The 17,068-nt window shown below is 44.5% G+C and overlaps 2 protein-coding genes across 2 annotated transcripts; both read right to left on the bottom strand.

The window, feature by feature from the left end:
- Positions 1-8,442: 8,442 nt before the first annotated feature.
- Positions 8,443-9,442, bottom strand: LOC147981122 (B3 domain-containing protein Os03g0212300-like). The gene is made up of 3 exons (XM_087517034.1): positions 9,378-9,442; positions 9,006-9,288; positions 8,443-8,912 (listed from the first exon to the last, which is right to left on the bottom strand). The coding sequence occupies exons 1-3, from the start codon at positions 9,438-9,440 to the stop codon at positions 8,620-8,622; spliced, it is 639 nt and encodes a 212-aa protein (XP_087373160.1). The 5' UTR covers positions 9,441-9,442; the 3' UTR covers positions 8,443-8,619.
- Positions 9,443-11,526: 2,084 nt separating this feature from the next.
- LOC147981121 (uncharacterized) lies at positions 11,527-16,016 on the bottom strand. The gene is made up of 6 exons (XM_087515876.1): positions 15,981-16,016; positions 13,085-15,330; positions 12,767-12,967; positions 12,583-12,673; positions 12,423-12,494; positions 11,527-11,568 (listed from the first exon to the last, which is right to left on the bottom strand). The coding sequence occupies exons 1-6, from the start codon at positions 16,014-16,016 to the stop codon at positions 11,527-11,529; spliced, it is 2,688 nt and encodes an 895-aa protein (XP_087372002.1).
- Positions 16,017-17,068: the final 1,052 nt, after the last annotated feature.

Below are 17,068 nucleotides of genomic sequence, written 5' to 3'. Positions count from 1 at the left end.
TCACATAACAGCTCCCAGGTTCACATAACTTCACAGATCCCAGGTTCACAAGTGCAAAATGCAAAATGCAACAGCAGCAGCAACAAGGTTCACAAGTTCAAACTACTCAACCCAGGTTCACAAGTTCAAACTACTCATCCCAGGTTCAAACTACCTTAGCTCCCAGGTCCAATGCAAAATGCTCCCAGGTTCAAACTGCCTTAGCTCCAAAGAGAGCCATCAAGTGGGCTAACTTCTCTTCCTGCTCTTGAGACTTCTTGCGCAGCAGCTCAAGTTCCTTGTCGCGTGCAGCTTCAGATTCTTCCGCCTTCATCTTGATTGCCGCCAATTCTTCTTGCATCACTTCAGCTTGAAGCTCAGACCTCTCCAGCTTCTGCTCAAGGTCATGAACATGAGCAGCCACTTCAGCAGTTGCTTTGCCAGAGTTCCTAGATGACTGGAGCCCAACATTCCTGAGGAATGTGCTTTGCTTGACTTCGGTCTTGAGCACTTCTTCGACAATTTCAACAGCAGACTTTGGCTCTTCACCTTCTGGTACCGGCGCGTCCTTCATTTTTTCCATCTCAAGCTAGCATATGGAGGAAAATGATAGGCATTAGTGGGAGATCTATTTCACAGTTTGCAAACCAAACCAAGCAAGAGAAACCAAACCAGCACACAAATGGATTATTTGAAGTAACCAAACCAGCACACAAAATCTATACAAGAAGATGATGACTAGTGACCTGGAGACATGCAATTGGAACAATATGATTGCTTCATTAAGCCTAGAATGGTGGTTCTATATAAGATGGCTTCCCGAGTGAGCCGATCATCAAACTAACATTCAGATCAAATTTCATCATACCATAAAAAATGCAACAAATAGCTACAGCAAGTTCTGATATCTTTGTTGAACTATCAAACAACATCAAATCATGGAACATAGCGTGTGTTCTTGATTGGCTCCGAATCAAACAACATCAAATCATCAAAGCATCAAAGCTAGCTGTGAATCAAACAGGGCAAAGCATGGAGTGACTTACTATAGCAGTCTTGACTGGCTCTGAAAACCCGTGCTTCTTGCTGTTGTGGGTGGCCTTAAACAAGTCAATCGTAGACAGCTCCTCACCCTTACGCTCTTCTTTCTGAAATGTTTTACAACAAAAATCAAAATGTTATTCAGCAAGAATTAGCAAGGATCAAACGGTAAGGTCTGTAGAGAAAAGTTCTCACAGTGGCAAAAATGTGTGCTGTGTAGTGCCTGGAACCAGTTCTCTGATTGTACACGACTTTTTCTCGATTCATCTTGTTCGACACACAGGTTTCCTACAAAAAAGCATACTGTCAGCATGATCTAGCACTAGCATATCATGTGCAGAACATAAAGCATGAAACAAAGCAAAGAAAAACCTTGTGTCTTGGGGTAGACCACATCTCCACCAGAGCTTGCCATTCACCATTCGTCAGATCAGGCACGGGAGACTTAATGCTGACTTTATTTGCGGCTACGGTATCAAAATACTTCTTCTTGATCTAATGGCGTCTGTTCTTTGAATTTTTCTGCAGAATATATTTGCACGCAGTCTTGATGGTCTCCGAGTCCGTGTTCATGTCAAAATTTGCCTACCAAGACAGCAAACAAGGTAGGAACAATATTAGTGATTATGCATAGGTGTAACAGAAAATAGATAGCACATTAACTATGAAACAAGTAACTTACAACAACTTTACCAATGTAGTTCTCCAATAGACTAGCATTTTTCTTGTATAGCTTGAAGTGAGGAAGAACCGGAAGATGGCTTCTTGCAATGAGTCCAAACTCAGAAGCAAGCTTTGCTGCCTGCAGAGGCTTCTCTAGATGCTTCATCCCTTCGGCAATTTGGATAGGCACCTTGCTACCAAGCGACTTGGTGATCCTCTCTAGCCCTTTGCCCTTTCTAAGTCTAGTCTTGGTAGTCATTGCATCTGAAAATGAAATTGAACTCATAAATTAGAATAGAAATCGACAAATGCAGGAATCGACAAAAGCATACATGATCATTCCATTTGGAAAATGCACTAGTAAAAGATAGCATTGCAAAGGTCAACTTGCCTGATTGAAGAACAAGCTGCTGTTCTTCTTCTTGATGACAACATTCCTGTCAATAGAAGGTGCAACAGGGCTGAGGTCTGTGTGGACAGTGCCTGCTTCATCAATGCAGATGGTTGCTACTTCATCTAGGCAGACAGTGCCACTTCGATCCATGCTGAGAGTGGTTCCTTCATCCATGGGCGGCAACTCATCACCCATTTGCACCGAGGTCTCAGAGTCCATGCGCAGCAGACTTTCCTAATGGTCCGTCGCAGTCGCCATCTTTGCTTTCTGCCTTGTGACTCTATCAAGGGCAGGTTCATCAGGTTCCAGGATCCTCTTTTTTTGTCCTGGAGCTGGGGCCATCACCCTTCATGGAGGCATTGCAGCAGATGTTTCTGAGCTCTTCTTCTTCTTGCTGACTGTCTTCTTAACACCAGGCCTCTTCGTCCTAGATTCCTTCAGTGCCTCGTATAAACAGCATGGAAAAAAGCATTAGATCATAAGAGAAATATGTGAGCACAAGGAATAACATAGCATAAAAGAACCCCAACCCTCCAAGCAAGATAGAGTTTGCACCTTAACAGTCTTGTTCACTACAACATCATCCACTTCCTCTCCATCAATAACTTCATCGTCCTTAGGATTGTACTCTAGGTCATCATTGATAACTCCACTACCTTCTTGAACCTCACCACTTCTACCTTCTTGTATACCATTTGTTTTCCTAATCATCGACGCTATTGCACCGATGCCAAGGGACTGGAACATCCGATTGTTCCTCATGATATTTCTAGCCCTAACCTTCTCGTACTCGATGAGAGGCTCCTCTTTGCATGATAAAGGAAACGTAACTATTAGGTGAATGTTTGGAATGCATGGACAGGCAGCCAAACATATCTTATGAAATTTTATTATCATTTAATCCTAGTTATTCAGGCAAGGAAGACTAACAACACACAGGCACAATTAAGCCAGCTTATTCAGATTGCAGCAATGCATTTCACTTAGCATATTAAGACACAGATTTTATGAAACTGACAGTATAACCATAAGGAGCAAGTTGCATACCAACGTTTGGCCTCATGCTTGACCTTCTCATCCTTGCCATGGATGATCTTGAGGTGGTGCTTGCAAAATAGAATAAACAACAATCAGATACAACATGGATAAAGTAAAATGATGCACTTGTATCAATAAAGGAAAGCATTTGGACCATCATGCACATACAGTGATGTACTGTTATTAATTAAGCAAACATGTAAGTGCACTAAACAAGCATGCATGTACAGTGGAAATATATGTACACTAAATAAGCAAGCAAGCAAAGTGCTACTAATAGAAACAAGCAAGCAATGAAGGAAATTGAAAAGAAGCAAGCAAATACTATTGATACAAACCCTAATTAATAAGCAAGCAAGTAGCTTCTTCTCCATGTGCTACTGATACAAGCAAGTACTGCTGATGGAAACCCTAATTAAGCATGTATGCTTGCAAGCAACATGTATGTTAGCAAGCAAGCAACATGAACTAGTGAATTGGTGTCATGTACACATGCCTAGACAGTCTGACAGCAAGCTAGACGAGTATATCATGAGGACCTTCAAAACAACTAGATGTTTCCACTAGTAAAGCATGAAACAACATTACTTGCAGAAGTACAAAAGCAGATGAAAAAAATATTCTCAACTGCTCAATAAAGTTCCCGGTCTTTGCAACAACAACAACAACAACCAAAAAAAGGCGAGAGGGCCACACGGGACGGCCTCTATGCTGATAAAGAAATGCTCATATGAATCATGTAATTCCACTATAGCTTGGTGACTGAACACAGCACCGTCTACTTAACACAGATTGCTTTTGTGTTTGAGTACAGAAAGAACGCCATCCCGCAAAAAAAGGACAGATCATGGGCAGCCATAGAACGATATTACAACATCTTGGGCCAGCACAAGGCATCATTTTCGATGAAATCAAAGGGAAATAAACTACTAGTTTCATAGGGGTGAATCGTGATGATGACAACATTCACTTGGCCATACATCTCATCAGAGAGATACGACATAAACATCAGGTTCAGAAACATCAGTGACACATCGCCCCGCTCACAAGAGCGGTAAACACGCCACGAACCAGATCAACGCACAAGCACAATATAACCAAACGCACAGCAAACCCACCCATAACCTCAAAACAACAGGAATGGGTGGCATGAGAGACCCTGAGGGGCACCTTCTCCAAGTGCTACTGATACAAGCCAAGTAATTAAATCATACACAAGCAACATGAACCAGAGGGAGGTCTTCCTCAAACCTCATCCACCTCCTCATCCATCCCCATCCCCTAAAATCATGCACTTCCGCTCCATCAACATGAACCCTAAACCATGAGGGGGATCAAACAAACCACCAGGAGCTCCAGGAGTATCAAACAAGCATTTTTAAGATTATGACATGAAAGATCCAAACAAATAAACAATATATATGATAAACGGTGCAACCTTTTAAACAGTAATAATAACAAGAATAAAAAAGAAATTTCTTGCAGGACGTGCAATTACTGTCAATTGGGCATTTAAAAACAAGCAGATTTATGCTTGGCTGAGAAGGATACTCCACTCAATCAGTTGCCATAAGCGTCTGCTTCCAATTCTACATTGCCACAAACGATTGGATCAAACTAAGAACTACTAGATGAGATCTAAATTGCCATAAGCGCCTGCTTCCAATTCTCAATGCCTTAAACCACAAGCACTACAAGTGCACAAGGACACGCATGCAACATAACCAACTATGACCCAAGCCAAGCACCATGAGTGAATCTGGCGAGCACGTCCTGGATCAGTAGGGTTCGAGCAGGGAGGGAGGAGCCGACGCGCGAATCCTAACCCTAGATCGACTAGAAAATGAATCCTAACCCTAGATCGACATGAACAACAACAAGAACCAGGAGCTTGATGAACATGAACAACTTGTCCAATGAACATGAACAAGAACCACCAGGAGCTCGTAGATCAACCGAATCCTAACCCTAGATTGACTGAATCCTAACCCTAGATCGACCGAATCCTAACCCTAGGTCAACCATGAGGGGGATCTACCGAACCCTAGAAGATTGAGGGGAGAGGGGAGAGGAGAGGGGCACCTGTCGCCGTCGTCGATCATTGATGATGTGGATGATGTAGCCACCGTCGCCGATGTACTCACTGTTGTTGATGTAGTCGTAGCCCGGGCGGTCGATGTAGCCGTCGATGTAGCAACCGTCGTCGAGGGGAGAGAGAAGGGTGGATTCGTCGTCGGGGTGGGCGGCGCACCGCGGTGCGGCATGGCGGGGCGGCACGGAGCAGGGGAGGGAGTGGGAGCGGGGCGGCGCGGAGCGGGCAGTTCGTCGGGGCGGAGTAGAGGAGGGGTGGCGCACCGCGGCGCGGCGTGGTGGGGCGGCATGGAGCAGCGGAGGGAGTGGGAGCAGGGCGGCGCGGAGCGGGCGGTTCGTCGGGGCGGAGCAGAGGAGGGGCGGCGCTAGGGTTGCGGGGTGGGGAATGGGAGAGGGAGGGGAGGGGATCCCGCGTGTTAGTGGGAGAGGGAGTGGTGGGTCCCGCATGGTAGTGGGAGAGGGAGTGGAGGGAGTGGAGGAAAATTTTGGGAGAGGGAAATTTTGGTGGAGGGAAAATTTTGGTGTGGCAGGGAAATTCTTTTGGGTTTGGGGGTGGAAAAAAATAGGGTTTTTTTGTAAATTTTGTAGAAATCATGGTTAAAATCATACCGAGTAGCTCAAGAAAACGCCGGTATTGCAAGTTTAGTATTTTTTCTAGTTGGTAGGCCACATTTGATGATGTGACGCGGAAGTCTCCCATTTTTTTGAATTTTTTACGGTGTTTTCAAAAACCGGCCGATTTCGTCGTGACGGCCGTCCGTGGCTAGGGTTTGAGCCGTGCAAATCTGTTGTCGATTCTCTGATGAAATGCCTACCTGTGAAGCTAAAAAGCATTTTTAGTGAAAATAACGGGCAAGCTATGGAGGACCCGCAGTTCAAATTCCAGCCGGTTCCAACTGAATCGGCCGAAGGTGGTCTGAATTGCCGGGAGTAGCTACGAGGGTCGGAAATGCATGCTTTTTGGCGACCGTCCGTAAAATAGGGTCTACTTTGAGATAGACATGGAATGGCGCCGTTTGGGGTGACCCTCCTTGTAGCCGCTTCACGAAAAACGCATGTCTTTAGCATTCAAAAAATGAAAAATGGTTTTTTTGTTAAACAAGTTGGAACCTCGCTTTTGCAACATTGTTTGCCATCACAAGACGGAGGCATGCGCCAAATTTGGGCATATTATCAGAAAATATTCAACGGATGTGGCCATATCATTGCTAGTTTGGCTTAAAAGCCATGAATCTTCGTTCATGGTAGGTCGTTTTTGAGAACACTTTTTCAAGAAAACGCCGGTATTGCAAGTTTAGTATTTTTGCTAGTTGGTAGGCCACATTTGATGATGTGACGCGTAGGTCTCCCATTTTTTTGATTTTTACGGTGTTTTCAAAAACCAGCCGATTTCGTCGCGACGGCCGTCCGTGGCTAGGGTTTGAGCCGTGCAAATCTGTTGTCGATTCTGTGATGAAATGCCTACCTATGAAGCTAAAAAGCATTTTTAGTGAAAATAACGGGCAAGCTATGGAGGACCCGCAGTTCAAATTCCATGCGGTTCCAACTGAATCGGCCGAAGGTGGTCTGATTTGCCGGGAGTAGCTACGAGGGTCGGAAATGCATGCTTTTTGGCGACCGTCCATAAAATAGGGTCTACTTTGAGATAGACATGGAATGGCGCCGTTTGGGGTGACCCTCCTTGTAGCCGCTCCACGAAAAACGCATGTCTTTAGCATTCAAAAAATGAAAAATGGTTTTTTTGTTAAACAAGTTGGAACCTCGCTTTGGCAACATTGTTTGCCATCACAAGACGGAGGCATGCGCCAAATTTGGGCATATTATCAGAAACTATTCAACGGATGCGGCCATATAGTTTGGCTTGAAAGCCATGAATCTTCGTTCATGGTAGGTCGTTTTTGAGAACACTTTTTCAAGAAAACGCCGGTATTGCAAGTTTATTATTTTTGCTAGTTGGTAGGCCACATTTGATGATGTGACGTGGAGGTCTCCCATTTTTTTTGATTTTTTTGAATTTTTTATGGTGTTTTCAAGAACCGACCGATTTCATCGCGGCGGCCGTCCGTGGCTAGGGTTTGAGCCGTGCAAATCTGTTGTCGATTCTGTGATGAAATGCCTTCCTGTGAAGCTAAAAAGCATTTTTAGTCAAAATAACGGGCATGCTATGGAGGACCCGCAGTTCAAATTCCAGCCGGTTCAAGCTGAATCGGCCGAAGGTGGTCTGAATTGCCGGGAGTAGCTACGAGGGTCGGAAATGCATGCTTTTTGGCGACCGTCCGTAAAATAGGGTCTACTTTGAGATAGACATGGAATGGCGCCGTTTGGGGTGACCCTCCTTGTAGCCGCTTCACGAAAAACGCATGTCTTTAGCATTCAAAAAAAAAATGAAAAATGGTTTTTTTGTTAAACAAGTTGGAACCTCGCTTTGGCAACATTGTTTGCCATCACAAGACGGAGGCATGCGCCAAATTTGGGCATATTATCAGAAACTATTCAATGGATGTGGCCATATCATTGCTAGTTTGGCTTGAAAGCCATGAATCTTCGTTCATGGTAGGTCATTTTTGAGAACACTTTTTCAAGAAAACGCCGGTATTGCAAGTTTAGTATTTTTGCTAGTTGGTAGGCCATATTTGATGATGTGACGCGAAGGTCTCCCATTTTTTTTATTTTTTACGGTGTTTTCAAAAACCAGCCGATTTTGTCGCGACGGCCGTCCGTGGCTAGGGTTTGAGCCGTGCAAATCTGTTGTCGATTTTGTGATGAAATGCCTACCTGTGAAGCTAAAAAGCATTTTTAGTGAAAATAACGGACAAGCTATGGAGGACCCGCAGTTCAAATTCCAGCCGGTTCCAGCTGAATCGGCTGAAGGTGGTCTGAATTGCTGGGAGTAGCTACAAGGGTCGGAAATGCATGCTTTTTGGCGACCGTCCGTAAAATAGGGTCTACTTTGAGATAGACATGGAATGGCGCCATTTGGGGTGACCCTCCTTGTAGCCGCTTCAAAAAAACGCATGTCTTTAGCATTCAAAAAATGAAAAATGGTTTTTGAAATTTTTACGGTGTTTTAAAAAACCGACGGATTTCGTCACGGCGGTCGTCCGTGGCTAGGGTTTGAGTCATGTTTTTAGCATTCAAAAAATGAAACTTATATTGTTTCATACATGAGCATGCACAAAAACCCATAATTTTATCTTTCATCCATGAGCATGGAGAAAAAATTTCAATTCCCATCAATTACCAAACTGAATATTCATTGTTAAGAAATTGACATGTTTAGATGACACTATCATACAGCATCCATGAGCATGCACAAAATTAAATCTGACATACTTAACATTGACATGTTCAAATTACACTAACAAGCTTAAACCTAACATGCTTAACATTGCCACTTCATTTTCTTAACATCTTCACTCCTCCTTCTTCTCCTTCATCAACCTGATGCACTCAGAGTGGCGAATCCCAACGCGGATGTACTCCTCTACCACAATTGGCATGGTCCTGTCGCCAAGCTGTGGGATTGCAGGCGCCACCACCATCGCGAGGTCGTCGTCCGCCACCACCATAGCAAGGTTGTCGTCCGCCACCACCATAGCAGGGTCGTCGTTAGCCACCATCATAGCATGGCCGTCGTCAGCCAGAATAGGCTGCTCCTCGTCATCCCCGCTCTGCTCCTCGTCATCCCCGCTGCTGCTCCCATTGCCTGGCCAAAATGCAACAAAGTGTGAACATGGTGTTGTCGTCGTGCAGGTAGAGGAAGCCAAAAGGACATGAAGAAGAGAGGTAGAGAGCTTACTGGCATCGTTGTCGTGTTGGTAGTACATGCGGCACATGGTGTTGTCGAACATCTTCACGGTGAACATGGCATCACCATCGTAGCGGAAGACAAGGAAGTACCCGAGCTGTAGCTCATGGGCGCAGGCGAAATGCTCCCAGCCGGGCCCTAGGTACATGTGGCCTTCACCATCGAACACCACCAACACGTCCCACAGCCTGTGAAGCCCGCTGCCAGCCTCCCGCAGCTTCACTTTGTGGGGCTCACGGCCAGTGAGCATCTTCGCAAACTTGTCAGGCAACCTCTGCAGCGAGGGTCAAGCAATGGTTAATTGTGGCAATCAAGCACTAGACAACAGAGTGATGATAAAGAAATGAGTGATGATAAATATACCTGCCTACTACAAGATTTCTCAATTACGATCTCGAAGAACTCGAAACCTTCCAAGCCAGCCATCTCACTTCTCTGAAAAGCAGCATTGTAAATTAAACAACAGGACTGGACAGAAATAGGAAACAAGCACTTCAAAACAGTAGAATAATTACTACATGTGTTTGCCAGGGCCGCAATTTGGAATACTACTATAAATGGCAATGGCCTCAATTTGCTCCTACTATAAACAAGCACATCAACATCAATAGCATAGTGAACTAGCACAGCAACATCAACATCATCAGGTGACCACCAACAACAACAACACTAAAATCTACTATAAATTGACCAGAACACAACAATATAAATTGACCAGAACCATATCTACTATAAATTGACCAGAACCATATCTATTATAAATGGACCAATAGTGTACAGCAAAACAACAGTTTCAATATTACAATAGAAAGAAGTCTCAGGTTTATCAAGCACAGTAAAACAACAGTGTGATTGAAGAAAATTATAGCAGGAAATACTTCATGCATCATCAAGAGATTATGATCATTTCTGACACTAGCCTTTCTCAACCTTTTGAGCTAGCATGATCACATTACATGATGCACACATATGCAAACTTCTATGAATATAACATCAAAACAGAAAAAACAAGAGACCAAGAAAATCTTAGCAGTGCAAACACCAAGATAGAATTGTATTTGTACACATCAGAACATAAGCACCAACATAGCAGTGCTTAGCATGATCACATTGTATTTGTACACCTACATAGCAGTGCTTAGCCACTCAGGTAAAACATTACAAAAGAAAAACAAATTAGAACACACTAGTGTCTCACCGCCTCATAATGCTCATACTTGCTGCATACCAAATGGCACAGAACATTCTACAGCTCATACCAAGTGTCTCATACATCTGTACTTATCTAATTCCTTAACTGAATCCTTAACTGAATACTTGACAAGAACCCTTAACTGAATAATCCTTAACTGAATAATCCTTGACAGCATACTTCCCACTCTTATCAAAAGGCACAAAGCATACTTGACATCATAATCCTTAACTGAATCATTTCCCACTAATCAAACCCTAATCTAATCTAATGCAGTCCCAATCAAACCCTAACCAAATCAAACCCTAATCTAATCCAATCCCTATCTAATATAATCCAATCTAGGCGATGGCAAAAACCCTAATCTAACCAGTAGCAGAAAATTAATCCAACCAGGAAGGAGAGAGAGAGAGAGAGAGGAAGGATTCATACCTCGGGAGAGAGAGGAAGAATTCAGCAGCGGTGGGAGAGGAAGGAGTCGGCAGCGGTGGGAGAGGAAGGAGCCGGCGGCGATGGGGAGGCCGGCGGTGGGAGAGGAAGGAGCCGGCAGCGGTGGGCGGCGCCGTCGATGGAGAGGAGGAGCGGGTCGAGTGGTGAGGAGAAGTGGGGAAAAGAGAGGGAGCGGGTCCACTTATCAGCGAGTTCTGTGTTTGCTACGTGACTGGTTTGATATATTGAAAAGGGTGGGCATAGATTACAAAACCAACAGCCTCTTCCTAGCCCAGTGGTCGAAACACAGTGAAATAAGTGCCAGGTCGTGGGTTCGAGCCCCCCCGCGCGCATATTTTTTGGCCACGCGCATATTTTTGGTAGCTTGGGTACAATAGCAAAATGGCCCACTTGTCAGCGAGTGGGTTGAGTGGCCCACTTGTAAGTGAGGTGTGTGCTTGATACTTGACTAGTTTGATATATTCAAAAGGGTTGGCATAGAGTGGAATACTAATAGTCTCGTCCTAGCCTAGTGGTAGAAACATAGTGAAACAAGCGCACGATCGTGGGTTCGAGTCCCCGCTGGTGCATATTTTTTTGCTCACAATGAAATGGGTTCAGTTGAAGCAAAATTCAGTTAAAATAGCATCTTCCGTTCAAAAAAACTACTAAATGATCACAAAAACTTCTGTATGATCTGACCAAAACTTGAACTAAAGATGTTCAAAAAATCTTCTGTATGATCATTTTGCAATCTTTTGCATTACAAGACAACATTTTGACAACATTCTGAGCACAATAGCTCCATGCCATCAGAACACAACTTCATTTTGCCATTAGCTCCATGCCATCAAAGCAACATCACATCACAACCAAATACAACCATCAGGATCACACCACTACAGCCATCAGGATCTTCAAGCATTTTGCTACCTGGAGATAATTGTAGTACATCAGGATCACCATGCATATGCACAAGAAGGAAAACTACAGAGAGTTAGAAGGATCACCAGGGAGAGCAAATTTACCTTCATGTCCATTCGCTACTCATCGTCGTCGATACGAAAACAAGGAACTCTGCCCACTCCTATTTTCCTCATCATCACTACAATATTGTAGTATAGTATGATCAGTCCTGTTTTCCTCATCCTCGCTCTCATGCCCATCCGCTACCACCTTTCTTCTTTTCTTGATGCCTTCAACTGTTGCAGCACTAACGTTCACACGTTCCCGGTCCCTTCGCACTCTGCTTTGCACCGGAACTTCCATAGAGTCATCATCAGCTTGCAACGGAACTTCCGTAGAGTCATCATCTTGGTATGTTAGTCCACCATCACCGGGGCCCTTTTCCACTTCAGTTTCAGTCACACTCCACAAGTGTCTGTGCTGAAAGTTTTGCACAACTCGCCATTTTCCATGCAAAAGAGTGTCTGGCAGATAAAACACCATTGTTGCTTGTGTTGTTAGAATAAAGGGATCACTCTTATACCAGCACCTTGCAGTGTTGATGCTTTTGAAGTGGCCATCATATTTGACAAAAGAGTCTCTCCTCTTCTTGCTACCAAGCTCAAACAAGTCACAGCGAAATAAGACAACCGAGTGATGGATGTCTCCACTAGAGTTGTACTGCAACTCTACGATGCTTCTCAACTGACCATAGAAGTCAATGATCTCACCATCATGTGACCCCTCAGTGATGATTCCACTATTCTGTGTCTTCCTTTTTTCCTCGCGGTCAACGGTGTGGTACCGGCACCGTCAGCAATGCATGCTGAATACACTCTCACTCGCTTATCTGGTAAGCATGCCAAAGCAAATAGATCAGCACTGACCTTCTTCTCCTCATGCAACTTTCCAATCTGCACAAATAAACCATTTAGCAAAAAATGGTATTTAACAATTGGTGAATAACACAGAAAACATAAAACATGTGGCTAAAGATCTCACATGATTCTTAAACCACTTAGCAAACCTCTTGGCAACCCTTTTATCAACATGGATATTGCTTTCTTCCTGATTTAACTCTTCCTTGCATTTCCTGCAATGCCAACAAAACATGTGAATTAAAACATTAGGCTGGTGCCAACCCAAGGAAAAAAAATATATAATGAGTGCACAAGATATAACGTACTCGATATATGGTAGAACCTCGGCGCAATTGCTAAGCACAAACCAAACCATCTTGTCATACTCATCACCAGCCTCCAAGTATTGTGAGGCTCCAAGAAAGTTCACACCATGGTTGAAAACAGAGACATCACCACTTTGTGAATCAGACCGCTCTCTATTTCTACCCGGCCGGTTCCATCTTGTTTCCACATCACCAAAGTATCTAGAGCAAAAAGTCAAGCACTCGTCAACGACATATGCTTCAGCAATAGAATCTTCAGGTCTTGCCATGTTTCACACATAACGCTTACAAGTAAGCAGCCTTCTTTCGATTGGGTACATCCAACCGTATTGCACAGGGCCTCTAAGCATTGCCTCTTTTGGTAAGTGCACCGCCAAATGGACCATCACGGTGAAGAAAGATGGAGGGAAAATCTTCTCGAGCTTGCAAAGAATAATTGGGATTTCTTTTTCAAGTCTTTCCAGGACAGTTAACTTGAGTGTTTTGAAGCACAGTTCTCTAAAGAAATTTCCTAGCTCAGCAACCGCTTCATATATATCCTTGTCCATGATTCCTCTGAGGCCCGCCGGTAAAATCCTTTGGAGGAGGATGTGACAATCATGGGTTTTCAGTACTGAAAGCTTGAATCCATCAGAAGTAACACACTTTGCTAGGTTAGCAGCATAACCATCTGGAAATTTCACCGCTCTTAGGAATTCACAGAATGCAAGCTTTTGTTCTTTACTCATTGTATACCATGCTCGTGGCATTTCAAATGAATCTTCATCTTCATTGTGCTGTAGATGCAAATCTTCTCTTATGCCCATGTCCTCCAAATCAAGCCTAGAACTAACCGTGTCCTTTGTCTTCCCTTCAATGTTCAGAAACATCCCTAGCAGATTCTCACATATGTTTTTCTCAATGTCCATTACATCGAGATTATGCCTTAATTTCAGATCAGCCCAGTATGGCAGGTCCCACAAACAAGACCTCCGGTCCCAACATTGACCTTCCTCATGCTTTCTTTTCTTCGCCAGCTTTCCTGGTCTTACATCTTTCACCTTTTCAAGTTGCTGCTCCAGCTCTTCTTTAGTGAATTCAGCTGGCTTGTCACGGGTTTCATTCTCACCATTAAAATCTTTGCTTCTTCGCCAGCGATGGTTTCGGGGAAGAAAGCGGCGGTGCCCAATATAGCAGATCTTGCTCCTTATTATCTTTGAGCAAGGGTCTTTGTCACAATGGACACAAGCCTGATAACCCGCTGTGATCCTCCCAGACAGAGTGTGCAGAGCCGGGAAATCATGGATGGACAATACGATTGCAGCACATAGATTGAACTTTTCTTCCGGACTCAAGGCATCGTATGTAGGTACACCAGTCCAGAGCTGGAGCAGTTCTTCTACGAGGGGCTCCATAAAGACATCAAAATCCTTTCCTGAAGACTCTGGACCCGGGATAAGCAATGACATCATGAAGTTGGACTGATCCATGCATGCCCATGGTGGTAGGTTGTACGGCACCACAAAAACTGGCCACATGCTATAAGACGTGCTCATGTTCCCAAACGGATTAAACCCATCTGTGGCAATGCCAAGTTTTATGTTCCTTGGATCTGCAGCAAAATCTAAATGTATACGGTCAAACTCTTTCCATGCCTCTCCATTCGCTAGATGGCTGAGCTCATTGTCCACAGGTTGCCGCTTCAGCTTGTGCCACTGTACCTCATGCGATGATTTCTTCGAGATGAACATCCGCTGCAGCCTTGGTATCAAGGGAAAGTGCCTCAGTACCTTCTCCGATATTGACTTCTTCCCATCAGCATCTTTCCACCTAGATGCATTGCATTTTGGACAGTTGTCATGCTTTGCTAAATCCTTCCGAAACAAGACACAGTTATTTGGGCACATATGTATTGACACATAACCTAACCCCAGCCCACGGATTATGCTCAATGCTTCATCATAAGATCTGGGAACACAACTATCAGGGAATTGCAAGCTCAAAAGACGGAGTATTGAGTTGAATGCGGCATTGCTAATCTGGTAGAAAGACTTGATGTGGAGTAACTTCACGGTGAAGGTAAATCTTGAAAATTTACCCCCTTCATGAGCTGCGCGCTTCGCCTCCTCTAACACCTCAGCAAACAACGACTTCTGTCCATCAACACGATCTTCAGCATCATACAAATCCTTCAATAGGTCAGGAATCCTATCATCTTCATGCCCATCCTCTTCCTCCAAAACAGCATTATCTCGCAAAACCTTTTCCATGAAATCAATGCCAGCATCACCACCACCCATCATATGAGGGGCCTCTGTATCAGCTTCAAAATGTTGAGGTTGTCTGTCTAAAGGTTCTCCATGATATATCCATCTATCATATGTGCTGGACATCCCATTAAGAAGCAGATGATCTTCCACTCTTCCTTGAGCCATTCTTGGACGGTTGAGGCATTCACAACACGGGCAAAGAATGTGAGCATCGTTGGCCAAATTTGCCCGAACAAATGCCATGAAATCATCAACTCCTTTCATATGTTCTTTCAAAAACTTTCTAACTCCTTTTCTAATCCAGCTTCTGTCCATCTGCCAAAGACAACAAATTGTTGCAACTTAGCAAATCAATCTAAGTGCATCAACATTAATTAATGAAATGGATGGAAGTAATAGTGGAAGCTAAAATTCCAGAAAATTTTATATGCTAATTGCCTAACCACAACACTAAAACAAACCAAACTATAAATCAAACCAACACTGAAATTGGCATGAATTTATGTTGCAGAGAAGGCTAATTCAAAATAAACCAAACTAGCTAGCTAGCTCCTAACAAATACTATGCTGTTTCTATCAATTACAGTTACAATTAGCCTAACAATCTGTAGACAAACAATTGAAGACCAAGGCCTTGTTTCTGGCCTTGATAAATGAGAGGGGTTAACAGATATTGGCAGGGATTAAATCCCATCTAGCTGAAATCCCCCCCCAAATCTTAACCGAACAAGGCCTGAACAATTCTTAACAAACAAGCTGAAGAACTCCCAACAGTACATCAAGAAAATTCATCTATGCAATATCTACCAAACAAGCAAGCTATCTCCTAATTCCTAACAGTGCATCAACAAAATTCATCTATGTTGAAGAACATATGACAAAATTCATCAACAAAATTCATCTATGCTCGGTGACGAGGTGCAGATAGTGAGAGAGGAGAGGGGGAAGAGGAGAGGGGTGCATACCGGGAGGTGTGCTTGCGGCGGTGGCGAGTCCCCCATGCTCGGCGAGCCTCTCCTTGCATGGGCGTCGTTCCTGCGCCCGCCCCCACCACCGCAGGTGGCCCATGCCCCTGCTGGTCGCTTCGGCAGCCAGCCCGTCTCCACACCCGCCGGTTGCTTTCGCTGTTGCCCCCGCTGCTGCTGCCCCCGCCGGGGACAAGGCGAGCGGTGAGGCCATGGGCGAGGTCACCTGCGGCGAGGCCGTTCCTGCCCCCGCCTCCACCACCGCCGGTCGCCTCCACCCTTGCCGGTCGCTTTGGCCACCGGCCCGCCCTCGTCCGCCGGCCACGCCCCTGCCCATAGCCCGCCACCACCTGGTCGGAAGACCTAGAATTTTTTGGCTAAGTGTTGGCTCTGCCCGAAGCCCGCCGCCACCTGGTCGGAATAGGTCCCACTTGTGAATGACTTAGATTTGGCGCTATAATATAATATACAGAGCCATTTCTCTAGATGGACAGCAATCCCTCTCTAGCCCAGTGGTAGCGAACAAGTTAAACAACGCGAGGTCATGGGTTTGAGTCCCGCCTCACGCATCTTTTTTACTAACAAATTTAGGGCCTGTCAAGTGGGTCCCTCCTGTAAACGAGCTCTTGTTGAATATACACATGTAAGCGAAAATGAAAACTAAGCACTCCACATAGGCGAGACTGCTGAGGTGGCCGCCTAATCATACAACTGCATTAAAACTCAAGTGTAACGACCATTCATATTGGTCGTAATTTGTTAGAATTGAGGCATGAACCAGGGCTGTCTGCTTTATGACCATTTCCTCTAATGAAATTACGACCTTTCTGACCAGAATGGTCGTTGTGGGTTAGGGTTTGGAGCCCCCTGAACAGCTTTTGACCAATTGGTCTAAAATGGTCATAAATTTATGACCAATTCTTCCAGGGTCACTGACAGAAGGTCATAAGTTGACATATTTCTTGTAGTGTTCATGCAGATGCACCTGTAAATGACATGGAGGATGATTCATAATCTAGCCAAATCCCACCTGAAACCCCTATAGAGGTGCTCCAGCCGATGGGTGCAGAATTGGAGATTGCTCTAGA

This window comes from Triticum urartu, chromosome 3A, assembly GCF_056163025.1.
Source record: "Triticum urartu cultivar PI428250 chromosome 3A, HENAU_Tu73, whole genome shotgun sequence".
Lineage (NCBI taxonomy): Eukaryota > Viridiplantae > Streptophyta > Magnoliopsida > Poales > Poaceae > Triticum > Triticum urartu.
This window is presented reverse-complemented; position numbering and strand designations above follow the sequence as displayed.